Source organism: Protomyctophum parallelum (assembly GCF_964188405.1).
Source record: "Protomyctophum parallelum genome assembly, chromosome: 21".
Lineage (NCBI taxonomy): Eukaryota > Metazoa > Chordata > Actinopteri > Myctophiformes > Myctophidae > Protomyctophum > Protomyctophum parallelum.
In genome coordinates this window covers 39,799,166-39,816,755 of record NC_139713.1, presented here as the reverse complement: position 1 = coordinate 39,816,755, position 17,590 = coordinate 39,799,166, and the positions used below count along the sequence as shown (strand labels likewise).

At 40.7% G+C, this 17,590-nt stretch overlaps 1 protein-coding gene across 1 annotated transcript; it reads right to left on the bottom strand.

Moving 5' to 3' along the window:
- Positions 1-7,630: 7,630 nt before the first annotated feature.
- On the bottom strand, positions 7,631-14,922 carry LOC310879002 (heat shock 70 kDa protein 12A-like; the record flags this gene model as incomplete). The annotated part of the gene is made up of 5 exons (XM_083793418.1): positions 7,631-7,855; positions 9,335-9,471; positions 12,690-13,370; positions 13,710-13,875; positions 14,872-14,922. 5 exons carry the CDS (start codon positions 14,920-14,922, stop codon positions 7,631-7,633), a joined length of 1,260 nt encoding a protein of 419 aa, XP_083649544.1.
- Positions 14,923-17,590: the final 2,668 nt, after the last annotated feature.

Below are 17,590 nucleotides of genomic sequence, written 5' to 3'. Positions count from 1 at the left end.
CAAGCTGTACAGCAGAGGACTGAGGCAGCAGCCTTGGGGCGCACCGGTTCTGGTGAGAATTGTGGATGAGCTTCTCTCTCCTATGCGAACACACTGGGGCCTACCCGTCAGAAAATCAAATAGCCAGTTACAGATGGAGCTGCCCACACCAAGGCCACTGAGTTTCAACACTAATTTAGATGGTACAATAGTGTTAAATGCGGAACTATAGTCTATGAACAGGAGTCTGACATAAGAGCTTTTCTTTTCTAGATGTACCAGGGCAGTGTGTAAAGCAAGAGAGATTGCATCATCCACAGATCTATTTGCACAGTAAGCAAACTGTAAAGGATCAATACTAGCAGGAATTATGCTCTTGATATAAGAGAACCATTTTCTCCAGGCATTTCATGAGAACAGATGTCAAAGCAACAGGTCGATAATCGTTGAGACAGGTAACAGGTTTTTTCTTGGCAATGGGTACAATTAGGGTTGCCAACCGTCCCGTAAAATACGGGTTTGTATCGTATTTGACAGCTAAATCCCGTATTTTGGGGTCGTGGAAAAATGACAGCGCGTTATGGTGATTCTCAGTCACTCGCTCCCATTCAGACACACAGAAGAAGGGGCAGCGATTCTAAGCTATAGGAAATGGAAAGCAAGAAAATTAAACCTGGTGTCTGGAAGGGCGCTAGGCTCAGCTAGTCAGCTCATTGGTCAGTACTCTTCATATGCACGCAGCAGGCCAGCAGCAGAGCCAATCACTGATGTTAAACAGCATGCTGCTGGTATGGGGCGCGTTCGGAAATACCGCACCGGAGCGCACTCGACTATTAGATTGCATTGCACAGTGCGCTCAGTGCGCTATTTCCGAACGCGCCCATGGTGAAAACCATAAAAAAAATTAGAAGCAGAGGAGAAGCCACGGAGCCCTGAGTCAGTTCCTTGTTCCTCAAACAACTCTAGAGGCTAACATGGTATGTCTTGTCTTGTCAGTCAAATAAGCATGTTGATTTTGTTGCTTGCATAAATATGAATTTAAAGTAGCCTAAACAGAAGAGTGGGTAGTGGGTACTAATATTGAACAGCACCTGACTGACCCGAGAATAATAAGGTCAACTCAAGTTTATGATTTGAATATTTCATGGCTTAATAATTTGTATGCTGTAAATCTGTAAAAAAAAATACAGTACATTTCAAGCACAACTCAATACAAAACAAAAAAAGAGGTTCCACCGTTTTCAATTCATCATAACATTTAGAGATGTACAGTCCACTATATACAAGTGATATTTAAACACTTCTCTATAGCCAAAAAAAGGAAATCATCATAAAGGATGTAAAAATGACAGTTGGTAGGGCGTTCCACATTTTTGTGGCATAGGAGCGAAATGTATTTGCACATGGTTTGTTGAACTACCTGGTGTTGTGGGTGTGGACTTTGTTTACATTAAGGAAGTATTTAGACAGGTACATGGGTATCTTGGTGGTGTATCAAATCTTGTGGACCAGACCCACTGCATGATGCTGTACTCTGTCGTCAACCCTAAAGCCTGTCAAAGTGGGCAGGGGTTGAGGTGGGTTCGGGGGGGTGAGGCCCAGTAGTAGCCTGCCCAGTTTGTTTTGGGAAGTCTATAGAGCCTTGTTATAAGGGCCTTTGCAATATGTTAGGAGCCATTGAGCCTTGTTCTAAGGGCCTTTGCAATATGTTGAGCCTTGTTCTAAGGGCCTTTGCAATATGTTATGAGCCATTGAGCCTTGTTCTAAGGGCCTTTGCAATATGTTGAGCCTTGTTCTAAGGGCCTTTGCAATATGTTATGAGCCATTGAATTGATTGTATTTAGGGGGCACGGTGGCATAGTCGGTAATGCTGCCTCACAGCTAGAAGGTCCTGGGTTCGATTCCCTGTTGGCACTGGGGGCGTGTTCCCTCCTCCTTTTTTGTATTGATTGTATCTTATTGATTTATATGTATTTTATTTGGTTGTATTTTTATTTTTATTTGTTAATTTGCACATTTTGACAAAATAAAAATTTAAATGATAATCTGTTTCTCATGTAGTCTATACCCTAACCATAACCGCATGCTTTGGGGGTTTGACTCGAAATTTAGACGTGAAATTGGGGGGGTTTGCCTGGAAATGACCCAATTTTTCGAATTGATTTTCAAATAAGGGACACCAATTTTTAATAAGGGACACCAAAAATCCCTGGCGCAACGGACACGCGGCTTCGCCGCGTGCCCGGGGTAATGTCCCTTATCTGAAAATATGATAGTTGGCAACCCTAGTTATAGGACATTACTAAAAGCAGATGCCTTGCCTACTATTTTTCCTCACAAGGAGTCAAAACGGCCCCGGCTCCGGATAGCGAGCGAGAACCGCGCTAAGAAGCGTCAAAGACGAGAGACACTGGATGCGCTCCTTGGAGATACTAGTACTACTACTACTTTTCAACCCGCGGTCGCTGCAGTCTCTGTAGGCGAACAATTGGATAATAATAATATTATGGCTATCATGGAGGAATTTGACAGCCTCCCAGTTCAGTCATTTCAGGAGTCTGTGAGTGTTCAGTGTTCTCCAGTCATGGCCGATGCAGAATCTCAGACGGACAGTATTTACATGTCGGATGCGGGAGAACAGTTTCCAATAGATGTTCAATATCCAGTGTCTATGGACCATGATTATGCAAGTAAACATACAGTAGTGTTGAAAAAACAACAGGAGTACATTCAGTCACAGGATCTCTTCCTCTCAGATGATGAAATTAGCGAGGAGAGTCAGCCACAGACACAATCTAGTTCAGATTATATTGTAAATTCATCTGAGCACTCTCAAAGCACACAGGAGGCATCACAAGATTCATCTGCCTCCCATAACGAGGATAGGGTTTTTCTGGTTTTTGAGAAACAGTTAAAACTAGAAAATTCGCAATTTAAAAAAATTGCAGAGTGTGGTTGCCGCAGTGGCTTACATATGCCCCTCCCACTAGTATTGCCAGCCAATTACAATTTCAAGTCACGCCTTAGATCATGCGTAAGTAATTCGGAGGGGATTTAACCCCCGAAATTCATGTTTTTGCGACAAACGGTTACATTTCTCGCATTTGCGGCGCCCCCTATGGATGAAAATTGCTTTTAGAACTTGGTTGATTGAACCACCCCGGACATGTGATTGAAATTTGGGATGGATTGGACATTCCGTTCGTGATTTATGGCATTTTTTGTGATATAGGCCCCTCCTACTAACTTCGGAAGACGATTACGGCCGAACGATACACTTTCAAAATTCTGCGGTTCAGTTTTAATTGGATGGGTCCAGAGATCACGTGTGCCGATTTCTGTGAGATTTGGACAAAATCTGTAGGAGGAAAAGCAAAAAGTGTGTTTTGGACAAAATTCAAAATGGCGGAAAATCTATCATGGCGGAAATGGGCGTGGCCTATATGGGGAGATGCGTCATGACCCAAGGAATCCAGGGAAAAAATAATTTTGATTTTACGACCTACGGTTCAAGAGTTATAAGCCAAAAGGTAAAGTGGGCTGTTATAGCGCCACCATGAGGCCGACCGATAAAATTTTAGGGTTAAATAATTTTAGGGATAATGTTGAATTATCCCTAAAAGTTTTGTAACTATAGTGATTACAGTCTCCGAGGAACAAATACTTGAATGTGAATTTTTGCCTTTTCCCATTCATGTCAATGGGGAAATTTAATTCACTAATAAATTCATATCAATTAAACTATACAACATTTCTCTTAACAAAATACAAGCACACGATTCCCGATTTTTCCGGTCAATTTGACATATGGCTCAAGTGCGTACAGCGTACAGTGTGGGAGGTATAAAGCGTCAAAATAAAGACTACTCCAGTGAGAAAATAAAGTGTCACAGTTACAAGAGTCTGGTTGCCCATTCGGGCAACCACACTAACTATTGTTTCAACGTTGTTCAAAATGTGGCTCATTGATTGACATTAACCATGACATGAAAGAGATACCAAATGAAGGATCACAGCTGACATTAGAGCTCACGTGTGCTAACAGTTGTACTTACAGATGGCGTTCTCAGCCTTCTCAGAGTGGGACTAAAGGGGCAGGGAACCTGCTTTTGGCTTCATCTGTTTTTTTCAGTGGGATCCACTTTTCTAAATTTGAACGGTTCTGCAGTAATATGAACCTCAAAACTATAAGTGAAGACACTTACACAACACTGAGAAAGAGGTATGTGTTTCCTGTCGTTGAAAAAACATGGCTCAAAGAGCAGAGTGCAGTAGTGACTACCTTGCAGTCAGAAGAAGCAGAAGTTGAGCTCTGTGGTGATGGGCGGTGTGACTCTCCAGGCCACTCAGCCAAATATTGCACATACACATTTTTAGATGTGCAGAGTAAAAAGGTTGTAGACTTCAAGGTCATAAGCCGCACAGAAGTGTCCAGCTCGAACACAATGGAAATAAAAAGGCTTCAGGGATGCTCTTAAAACCATTGAAGATCATGGAGTGACTGTCTCTACCATCTCCACTGACAGACATCCACAAACTGTGAAGAAAATGAGGGTGTTTAATCCAGGGAAACACCACGAGTTTGATCCCTGGCATGTGATAAAGGGTGTGTCAAAGAAACTGTCCGCACTATCTAAAGCGCAAGGAATGTCAAGGCCTAGCAGAGTGGATTCCATCCATTATCAATCATTTTTGGTGGAGTGCACAATCGTGTGAGGGTGATGCCGTGCTCTTGAAAGAGAAGTGGACATCAACAATACACCATGTAACCAATCGACATGACTGGCCAGGGAACAGGCACTACCACCAATGTCCTCATGCTCCCCTTGATGAGAGGAGCCAGAGAACAAAGCTATGGTTAAGTCCAGGATGTGAAGCCCACAATGCTCTTGTGAAGATTGTGACAGACAAGCGGCTTTTGAAAGACCTGGACCATGTGACACAGTGCATTCACACAACATCACTGGAGGTATGTTCATATACAAGAAGTTTCACCTCAAACTAACTAACTAGTCAGTATTTTTTTCATGTCAGGATGTTACTCATATATTTAATATTGTTTTATTTTTATATACCGTATATAATTCAGGTGTACCACTCCATGTATCTAAAATACCTTCCGAAGCGGACCCATTTTGGATATGAGGTGATGGTCCATGCCTCCATGCTTGCGGCCCTGGATCATAACAACAATGTGAACAGGGAACAGGTGGGTGAAATGTAATTTGTACATTATTATTGTAGGCAGTTGTTTTCCACACACCATCAGAGAGGTGGAGCCCTTTTTAATTCACATGGTGCAAGTAAGAATGACATTTTGATGTATGGGGTCGAAGACGAAGATGTGACCGATACATCGAAACGTTGACATTTTTACCTGCACCCTGTGAATTAATAAAGGCTCGGACTGTCTGATGCTCCTGTGTCTGTCTTCCTATCCTATTTTTTTATTTTTTTATATTTGGAATCTAGAGTTGCAATACCAACCCTTGACAGCCCATAGTCCCATACATCCAAATAGAAAATCTGATTCTATTAAACGTTAAACTCACCAACATTGCAGCTGTACAAAAGCTTGAACTCCTGATGACAAAGTATAGCTCATAACATGTCTATGGTCCATGTCCAACCCGTTTTGCATGAGCAAACACCCACAGCTACAGTAGGCCTACCTCTCTGCCTTTTCTTTTTTCCCCTCCAACCCATGATCTTCTGCTCAGTGTATTAAGTGTATTTTATGAAGATGATTGGTGTAGTAAGTTGCAGAAAAACCTCCCAAACATTTTATTATGGGAGCTTAAATCTGTCTGCTAATTTTCCGATTTCAAATATTTTATTAATGTGTGGAATACTGTCCCTGCTATAAATTGAATAAGAAACAACATTCAACTTAGAATACCTCACAGACAGTCTCACTCATTTTTCTCACTGCTTCAGGACACATTACCTAATTGTGTCTACAATACATAAGCGTCAGTTTGTCACTTGCGAGCGTATTTGAGATGTATTCATATTTTATTACAGAAAAAGCCTTCTCAGATATATTTTGTGCCGATCATCATTGCGTCTTCCACCTTTTCAATCAAAACAGTGTTTCTTTTTTTGCATGTGTGGTATACTATAGCAAGCATTTCAAAACAAACATGGATTATTTTAGGCAGGCGTAGTGCTGCCTATAGGTGAAACTAAAGTGCAGTTCCAACTTTCACACACAACAAATTTAAACTCAAACTAATTTAAACTCTCAAAAGCAATGCAACCAAACTGTGCTTGATAACTTGGATCTATTTGTAATGTTTATAATTGTTTTTCCACATTTCTGTTTTGAACAGGCTGTTTATCAAGACGGGGAGTGTGTTGGTGAGCCCCGGGTCAAAATTGCATGGAGCAAAGTCCACCAGAGTTTCAGAGCAAGACCAGTGATCGTTGAGAAGGACTACAGCTACATGGAGGCCATGGTGGCAGATGTTCTCTCCTCTCCTCCTGTGACATAATTATGCAGACCAGGGCATGAGTGTGTCCCAAACACATGTCATGGCTCCACGAGAAAGACCATCAAGATCACAGATAATTTCTGATACCATGCAGTTTTCTCGTTTCAAGAAGCCAAATGTCATCTAAATCCTAATCGTTTTCTCACTTTTCTGCGTGTTGCTATAGCAGTGCCATTGGTCCGACCTCCCGTTTGTCCGACCTCCCATTGGTCCGACCTCCCGTTTGTCCGACCTCCCATTGGTCCGACCTCCCGTTTGTCCGACCTCCCATTTGTCCGACCCGGAATTATTTATATATATATATATGTATGATATGTATATCTATACAACAATATCTCGTCAGTCATGAAAGGAGAGTTGCGACATGCATTTTATTAAAACGACTGGCTGCGTCATCTCATCAAAGGTAGCCTAGAAGGGGGTGCATATACAAACTCTGGGAACAGCATGCTCTTTAATTGAGAGGCCTACAATATAAGAGGCTAATACGACTTAACTATACCGAACCCCAGATGCGCAGCGTGTCCGTGCATTATTAGTTGTTTTTTTCCCCAGAGAGAGATATCAGAAGCAATAGTTGTACAGAGCGTATTTTTTCACAAGCACAAATAAAGCAGCCCAATTGACAGTGAAACCAAACATAACAATGAAATAATATCAATATTCACATAGTCTTTAGCCTATATATGATAGGCTATTATGGCTATTATTTATTATGAGAATATTGCGTTGCCTTTGCTTTACGCAGTAGGATAGGCTACATACGCATGAACATGGCTGATGGCTCCGTTCAGTTTATTTAATCCATTGCTTATGAAATAAAGAATAGATTAGGCCTACAACAATATTAACATTCTCTTTAATCAGTAACATGTGGGCTATAACTATATCAAATATTGTTTTATTCAGAGGCAATAAATGGCTCTCAGCCAGCTATGGATATATGGCTATATAGGCCCATGCACGCACTGTGTGCCTGTCTGTCTGTCTGACCTTTTTTTTTTTTTGACACACACCTAGGCCTATAAGTATAAACGAACTACGGAAGGGACAAATATGAACAACTCCAAAGGGACATTTGATTCAATAAGAATTAACTATAGCTATACTCAGATCTTTAAATAGTAACTATTATTTGTGCATATTATTGTAAAGTGTTATGCATTCTTACCCTCAACGTAGTTGTTCGTGCGGTTGTCAGATGTCCTCCTGAAAACATTCCACAACTGTGGAGGAAACTGGCAGTCAGGACGGAGGTAGTTGCGCTCCAGGTACTGAATAAATTCAGTCAACCTGGGGTAGCGTCGTCTCACCCGTCCAACGTGCGCCGATGCGGCATAGAGCTCGAAATTCTGACGCACCACGGCCAGGGGCAGGTACCCCTGAAATATATATATAAATAACATAAATAATATATATATATATATATATATATATATATATATAATTATATATATATATATATATATTTCATATATATAAATAATTCTGGGTCGGACAAATGGGAGGTCGGACCAATGGGAGGTCGGACAAATGGTAGGTCGGACAAATGGTACCGGAGGTCGGACGGATGGGAGGTCGGACCAATGGGAGGTCGGACAAATGGGCAGTCCCCATAGCGGTGATGGTCAAACTTTTTCATGTCAAGACCCCCAAAATGATATGTATTTGGCCACAGACCCCGATCTCAAAATATTTTGTTTCAGAGACCCCCAGAAGAGAAGATTCGAGTTAAATGTAAAAATAAAAATGAGTGAGGGGCGCTAATATATTAAAAATGTAAAATCTAACTCAATTAGGTGATGTAAAACAAACTGTGTCAAAACAAACTGTTAATGGCATTTAATGTTTGTTAGGGACAAGATGACGTACATTTTCACTTCATTGTCAATGGCGTTTTTAAAACAATCTAAACGCGAACATTAAACCTGTATAATAGGAGGGGCTCAAAAATGTAAGAATGTAAAAATAAAAAGCTTATGATGACACAGATATAGTGCAGCACAATTACTCGAAAAGCTATCTAGATTCAGACATTTATGCAATCAAATTTTGTGAAGAATGGTGCAGCACTAGTTGGCTGTCCAATTAATTTGAGTTACTCTTTGTTTTTGCTAGCACTTTGATGTTGTCTGTCTAAAGCCACAGTAGTTGGCTCCAGGTGACACATTCTGAATGTAGTAATGTCCAGCAACTACAGACTAAAGATTAAATATTTTCATGGGGAAAAAATGAGAATCGTGACCTCAATTCTGTTCTAGTGGTTGAGTACACACAGAGTGCAACAATTGTTTAAAAAATATAGTTTTATTTAAAAATCATTAAAGTCAATCCATGCATCATCTATTTCATCCTCATCAACATCTTTATATCCTGTATAAATTCCACTTGCTTCAGGGTAAGCCAATCTTATTTTGTTCACTGCACACGATGGAATAACCCTGCAGATTCTTTTCCCCAGCCAGCCATGCATCCACCAAGTGAACTGACGATATGCAGCATATCTGTAAGACCTGAAACCAGAATAACAGAAAAATATATATACTATTACATGCTGAATGGAAAGTTGTTGATTTCAATTACTACGGTAAATAAAATGTCACTGTAATATAGAAGCAGTATAGTCATTGTTATAGAAGTAGACCTACTTAATTCTACTGTAGATATAATTATGTGCAAAATAATGCTGGCAGTTAGGGCATTGTGTCAGTGGTGTCATTGAATGCATTATCTTGTTGGTCAGAAAGGGATCAACACAATTTAATCCATGATACACTTTATACAAGATACCTTTTCTATTATTACATTTTCTTTGGTGCTATGTAGAGAAATGAACAGTGAACATGGGCTGATGTTTTTACTTGCCTGTTGGTGACATCGTTCCTGTGAGGTAGACCTGCACTCTGCCTATCATGTAGGCTGACGAGGGCTGCCCATAAAACATCTCGATTGAGACAGACTGGATCAAAGCTCTCGTGTGCTGTGATGCACACGATTCCTGTAAAACGATAACAACTGTAAGCATTGTTTTTTGGGTCAAGACACTCAATGCATTTTTATCGAGTGTCTTATCATAGATATATGCAAATGTTAACATGGATAAAGAAATATAAAACTAGCTCTGGTATATAGCTCTAATGCCAGCAAGAGCAGTAAGGCTATGGACCAGAGCTAGTATAAAACATGATGATGGATTTAAAATCGATTATAAAACTATCGAGTTTGATACATAATGCTTAGCTTACCTTGAACATTTCCTGAGAGAAAGTTGAGCTCTTTGCAACAAACGCTTTCCTTTTCTTTGGACATTGGAACACACTTTGTGCAAAGACACCACCTATTTTGCCCAACTCTCGCCTCCTCGCCTCTCTGATCATCATCACCGGCTTCATCTACATTTTGATTATCAATGTTGACCTCGTCGTCCCTAAGGATGCGCTCAGGTTCAAACTGAAAAGGCTGAACAGACATGCTATGCTATTTTTGTTGGAGCCGAAGGTTGGAGCGTGAGAGAAAGTAAACATCTACTGTAGCAACGTCACGTGTGTAACGTCCCAATTTACCCAGCAGTGCATTGCATGTAAACAAGTTGTAAACGTCATAGGCTACTAGGTCGAAACGTTATGAATTCAACTAGTCATATGAACGACTAACAGAAAAGCAACTCAATACTTCCCGAGGTTAATATGAGCATCACGAAAATGTTTTAAATACGTCTATAAGCAGCTTCTTCGATGTATTCCATATACGTTCCTATGAGCTGGAATACTCTGTGACGTCATACCTGCGCCCGGGTGATATAAAATGGCGCCCCCCATGGGATTAAAAGAAAAACGATTTTTAAACCGAAGAAGTTAACATATGTGTTTTCAATGGTACATTTTTGTTATGGCAAGTATAATCAATCAATCAATCAATCAACTTTATTTGTTCAGACTCAGGGTCCAATAACATAAAACAGTACATACAGAGAAGAAACACCCCTAACCCATAAAAACATCATTTTTACAATAAACATTCATACCAGTGCTTCCAGAAAGCAGACCGGTACCTGGTGCTACTGAGGCTGGGGTTACATAGCAGCATAATTATGCAGTTTCTAGACTCATTGAGCCGACACATAAATTTATACATCAAGTGTCTCAGTAATGCATGAAAGGTGTAAACTCCCACACTACAGAATAACTCACTTGCACTGCTCCACCTTGGTTTGTTCAATAATATACGCATGCAGTCATTATAGGCAACCTGCAGTTTATACAAACTTGCTTTCTTAAATTTCACCCACAAGGGGGCGGTATAGAGGGGAGTACAGTATGCTCTAAAAAGATTAACTTTAACCTCAGGTGAACATGAGCGGAATTTCCTCCCCAGCATGTTTGCCTGAGCATACAGTATACGGCGCTGCCTATACAGATCCTCATCATCAGACAGTTGGTCAGTTATCACATGTCCCAGATACTTGGCTTTACTGCAAATGGATAACACCTGATCAGATAAATAAAAGGAGGGAAAGGAGATGCAGGGATACAAGTCTTATCAGCCAGGGATCACTTTAAGGTAACTGAAGCCAAACATCAGCTTTCGAACCTCACTGGGAAACCTTCTTTCATAGTCATTCCAGAGAGTGTCAGAGAATATTTCTTTCAAGCAACTTTTAAAGTTTTTGTCACTCCGGCCATAGCTGAAATGTGATGAGGTCAGCACATTTTGTGCACATTTGGGCAAGTGGCTATGGCCGTTTTTAGCCCAAGGAGTGTTTTTTGTGCAAAGCTAATGCTTGAAATGGATTCAGAGTCATGAAAACCTCCTAGTTTGACATGTCACATGCTACAGTAGGCCTATGTGTACTGTTGATATTGTGGTAAAAACTGAACATATAATCACACTCCGCAAGTCGTCATTTTTATATGATAATTATGGATTTTTCCACTTGCTAGAGTTGTAAATTAACACTTATGAAAGATGGCAAAGTGCCATGCCTACACAAAGTTTGTATTAAAAAATCATAATGGTCCAAAGTATTGTACTAACAATTCACATTGTGGTTGTAATATTTGTTTGTTTGATTGATTGATTGATTGATTGATTGAATATTTTATTAGCAGTTTGCAGAAAAAAACAAAGGAAAAGACAGTTCAAGACAAAGTCTGCTAAGAGGATTTATAACCCACGATATCCATGGCTCATTTCCATTGGGGTCCTTCATATTCAATTCCTAGATGTTACATTACCATTTAGAGTTACATGAAATTCAATCATTATAAACAGACATTTTCATAGCCAACCACATGTATTCACGAGTCAGTTACAGAAGGCTACAAGTCAAATACAACAAAGATAAAACAAAGGTAATCCAAAACCAAGACGCAAGAAAGACGCAAATCATTTGTTGGATGAAATGATACATAATTTGGTCATTGATATATTGTAATAATACAATTTTAGCAAAATAACTTGATTTAGCACATTGTCTACACAATTTGTATGATGGCTCTTTAACATCAAATACAAAGTTACATCACATGATGTCAGAATTAGGTATTCATATACAACTCAACCTAACAAACCAAATGCAGTATAAAGTATCCTATCACACAAATAAAATATATGTAACGGTAAACCAAAATCACCATTTCCCCAGTATACCATATATAGCTAATACTTGTGGACAGCCTATTACACGTACAGCATATTAATCTCATAAATGATACTGAAGACAGAATAAATAAGTTGGTATTAAATACTTTTTCTTTGCACTCTACATTGATCCTGTCATTTCTGAATAGGTTTTATGCCAATTACATTGCAAGTTGCTCTGCTTAAGACTATCTGCAATAGTCTTACCCTTATTTATCTACAGTAATTATTTGCTCAAAAAGTCAATTTTGACTGACTTTTTTGACTTGGAATCCACATCAGTGGCAGTGGCTGTTATTTCTGTGAAGCCAAATTTGACTTGAAACTTGATTTCACGATCCAGCCCACGTGTAGTATCTGGCATCGGAAGTTCAATTGAGTTAAGTTTTTCCATTCCCCATGACTCATCAACATATAGTGGATTTTTCCTTTCTGTGCGGAAAAAACTGATAAGCACTGATGTCGTGTTTCTATTCGGTGGTATGAAGATGTGCTCTCTGGTTTCGTTCCAACCCACATCTTCATCTATTGTCACCAGTGTTTCGAAAAGATCACGACAGCGGTCACCCCTCTCACTTGTGAACTTCTTCTCAGGCTTATGCTTTGACGCATCAAACGGTCCAGAGACAGCGATGCCATAAGTAAAAGCACTTTTTCGTGATGCCACTGCGTCAGGGCTTCTTCCAAACATGACAGCTCCCTGCATAACGGCCTGCTGGGCCAACGAAGGGCACAGTACTTTGCACTGAGCACCAAACTGCTCGGTAATGTGTGTGCGTAGAATCTCACTTAAGGCAAAACCTCCCACTAACAGAAGGTAGTCGATGCTGAAATCCTTTTTAAAGATCTCTTTGAGACTTTTAGTGATGCCACTCAGGCTTTCATCAAAAAAAGATCTCAACTTTGCTCTTGAGAGTTTGATCACCCCTTCGTCCCAGCTGACACCATGCACATTCTCAAAGTAATTCTCTATTGGTTTCTCTTTCTCAGCCAGCTTTACTAGGCTATAAGGGGAGGACATTTCTAAATCATCATCTGTACCCTTAAGGTAACTGAAGCCATACATCAGCTTTTGAACCTCACTGGGTTTTTCTCTTTCATAGTCATTCCAGAGAGTGTCAGAGAATATTTCTTTCAAGCAACTTTTAAAGTTTTTGTTAACGTGCTCCCCTCCCATGTCATTCCCAGAGGCCTTGTGCAGCTCTTTCAGGACGCCTCCATCCAATACTTCATGCACCGTGATGTCAATGGTACCGCCTGCAAGACAACAACGTTAGGCTTTAAAATATGAACGTTTTTTACATGGATAAAAAGTGGAGAACAGAGGAAGAATGTAGTGTAGTTGCATACATTTAAAGTAAGGATTTTTGCAGTATATTTGAACTGTAAATTAAACTAGTGTATGTACAGATGAGTATTAATTTGTCTTGCACGCACGCACGCATGCACGCGCACACACACACACACACACACACACACACACACACACACACACACACACACACACACACACACACACACACACACACACACACACACACACACACACACACACACACACACACACATATATTACAATATCACAGCACAACATACCTCCACAATCAGCAACAATGTATTGTGTTCCAGGTTTTTGTTGTATCGTATACATAGCACTTGTTGAGTTCTCATCAAGAAAAGCACTTGAAGGCAGCTGCTTACACCAGATGGAGGCTGCTTCTGGCTCCAATGCGAAGACCAGTTTGTTGTCCAAAATGCCAGCCTGGAAATAAATAAATAAATAAATAAATAACTAAAGAACATTTACATGTCTACAGTTTACGCTAATTAATTGCAGATTAATTACAAAACCAATAGATCTCTATATCCAACTCCTTAAGGCTCCTCCACAAGAGAGAGGGAGCCCCAAACCCTGAACCCAGGCCACACCAACCAGCAAATGGATTAAATATGATACTATGACAATACTACCACAATCATCACAATATAACCAGTAAGACGCCAAAGGGCCAGGTTGCGTGCACTGGCCATATATGGAGCCTGTCTTGAGTGTACAGGGTTTGATGAGGTCAGATCAACATAATGGAATGTCGGAACCGGTCAGCTCCATATATGGAGATCTAAGGGTCTGACAAATAATATGACAAATAAGTTCCGATACCGATACAGTATCGGCCTATCGGGACATCTCTAGTTAAAAGGGAGATCATGTGGATGTTGCTATCTAAGCGCCAACATATTTTTACATATGTAGACTTAAAGTTACTGAATATTTGTCATTAAGAAGCATCAATTTTGGACAACAGGCAATATGCGTTTTTTGGACAACAGGCAATATGCGTTTGTAAATAATATAATATAATATTGTTATATATTATACATACATTATACATACATTATTATTATTATTATACAGTTAATCCAAAAGGATTAACTGTAGGATATTCCCACATCATATACTGTAAGCATACAAGTACCACAAGTTACATTTAATGAACAAAGTGAACAAGTTTCATTTCATAACGTTTCTGGGGAGTTCATGAATGAAGTTAAAATAAATCAGCGGATGATTTGCAGAGATTTTTCAGCTAATAATAATTTTGATCAACATGTAATAACAACATGGAATTACCTCAGTTGCTGCTTTTCTCATGAACTGTTTTGCGGAAGCATCCCAAATAGCAGGAACAGTCAGAACCCAGGTGAAGTCAGACACAATGACTTATCCCATGGTTTGTTCCTGAATGGTTTTCAGTGCATGGTCCTTCAGGTAGCGTAGACTTTCTGTGAAGACCTTCAGGGCTCTCATGCTTTTGCCATTCACGGCTGTAATCAGCCTTGCTGAGTTCCTGTTGAAAATGTTAAATGCATGTTGTTGATTGTTAGCAGAGCTACCATTGCAGTGTTTAGGAAGAGTCTAGATAGCTATAGAGACTGTCAGTATATACGGAGGAAATAAGACACAAGTAGGCAGCAGTGTCAGCTCTCATCATCCACTCGTCAGCTCCATGTTGACACACAACATAACTGACGAGAGTAGTTTATTCAGCCAATATATACACTCATGTTAACAGGCACTTCCGGGTAGCACTCCGGGCACTTCACAATAAAAAGGTTTCATATACACAATATAGATCATATTCTAACACCCCCACTTGATCGAATATTGGTAAACATTAAAATGCATTATACTTAATAATGTTAAACCTTAAATCTCAACTTATTTTACACAATCTTTTCACATAAAATAAATAATCCATTTCAATAAATATGTGCAAAATGTAAGCATCTCTTTTACATCTGTCATCATGTTATGTCATCAAGTTACTGGTTGCAATAATAAAACTTAAAATACTCATGTCATTTCTCAAATACAATACTTTTCAAATACTCAAAAAAGCAGATTAAACTAGAAAATTCGCAATTTAAAAAAAATTGCAGAGTGTGGTTGCCGCAATCGTTGATTTTGTAACCTAGTTTTCTTTTCAGCCAGTGCCAATTATCTAATGTAATCCTGGGCGCTACACTTCCTCTGCCAACCTGGGGGGGCAGCGGACTGACATCATGCCTCCTTCTATGCATGAGGAGTCCAAGCTGCTTCTGAATGTCCCTCCTTATAATACAAGTGGAATCATTGTCTATCCATGTCAATTGCTGGTCTATAGCAGTTTTGAATGCTATATTCATTATTTTGGGGACAACCCAGTCAAGGACCCCACTTTGAGAAGTACATAATCTCATTCTGTATCATGAAATATAATAATTCATTAATATGCATGGTTAATCTTGCACAGTTCTTCCCAAACAATGAAACACAGTGTCTAACGTAGTTGCTCATGTTGTGACGGTGAGAGGACGAAGTCACTGTTCAATGAGGAAAAATGAGGAGGCTCACTACCTTCAGGTTTCTCAAGGTTTAGTTGTAATGCGGTTCATCCTGCAGTTGCAGTCGGATGGTTTTCCTGCGGTTGCAGATGACTACAGTGTGCAGTTCCCACAAAGTTGCATCTACTTCAGTGTGTTTCTCAGTCTGTCAGTGATTTCTGTAGTGAAACTCCAAAAACCTATGTTACAGTGTCAGAGTGACATATCTTTAAAAACAAAAGATTGTTTTTTTTGTGGACAAATGAAAGACTGAGAAAGACTCTGTTTGATCAAAATACATTTGACCATGTTGACTTAGTGGTCCGGGCACACTTGGCTCTAAAGTAGCTTGACAGTGCATTGTGAGTTTGAGTTCTTTTTTTTTTACTGCATGTCGACTGCATGTGTCCTGTCTTTTCTAAAGGCAGAAAATCTCTCTTTCTCTCTCTCTCTCTCTCTCTCTCTCTCTCTCTCTCTCTCTCTCTCTCTCTCTCTCTCTCTCTCTCTCTCGCTCTCTTTCTGTGGACACTGGCATGCATCCACTTGAGATTGAACTGTTTTTATTTTCCTTTGCCGTTTGTAGAAGTGTAAATGTAACGTGTTACAGCAAAAACGCTCATTGTTTTTTTCCTATTAACAGATCACACTTCATTCGGAAAAGGTTATGTACCGGTCGAAATTAAATATTGTAGCCGTAGATCAGAAGAGGTCCATATAAACTCAATGGAGAAAAAAGTATTTCCCCCTCCAATGTCTAAACCGGAAGAGCAACTGACGTCACGTGAATATGGTCTATTAGGCAGGTGGAGCGAAATGCCTTCACGACTGACGACCTATGTCGCGACGTATATTTTTCCGTCGCAACGTATATTCGAGTACGTCCTGGCGTAAATATCAATTCGTCCCGGCAGAACGGACTCGTCGCGGCTATATCTACCCGTTTGCGACCTAGTAGTTTGACTATTCTTTTACGTCGCGACAGAACGGGACACGTCACGGCTATATCTACCCTTCTCGACGTAAAAGGTAATTCGTTGTGGCGTGTGTGGACTCGTCGCAACAGAACGGAACTCGTCGCGGCTATATCTACCCTTCTCGACGTAAAAGGTAATTCGTTGTGGCGTGTGTGGACTCGTCGCAACAGAACGGAACCCGTTGTGGCGTGAGCTGGCCTCGTCGCGACAGAACGTGACTCGTCGCGGCTATATCTACCCGTTTGCGACGTAATGGTTGACTTTGTTATATGCCCGGTGCGCGGTGCCCTGCGCGGTGCCCTGCGCTGCCCTACGCCCACCGCGTGCACCTTGCCGGTCCGCCCTGCGCCCTGTGGCCTGGCACGTGTGCACGTGTGCCAGGCCACCGCGTGCACCTTGCCGGTCCGTGGAGCCCTTCGCCGTCCCCAGGCGACCCTGCGTTCCAGAGCTGTCACATGCCCACCGAAAATAGCAGATCTACCAGCTCCTCTCCTACATACGGGATGGCCCGACCCGCGTCTGTGGACCCCTGGGGGGGTGTGTGTGTGAGCGTCTGAGCTCCTATCTGTGTGCCTCCCCCCCCCCCCCCCCCACCCCATGTGGACCCTTGCAGGGGGGGGGTCGGGGGGTCCCCCTATG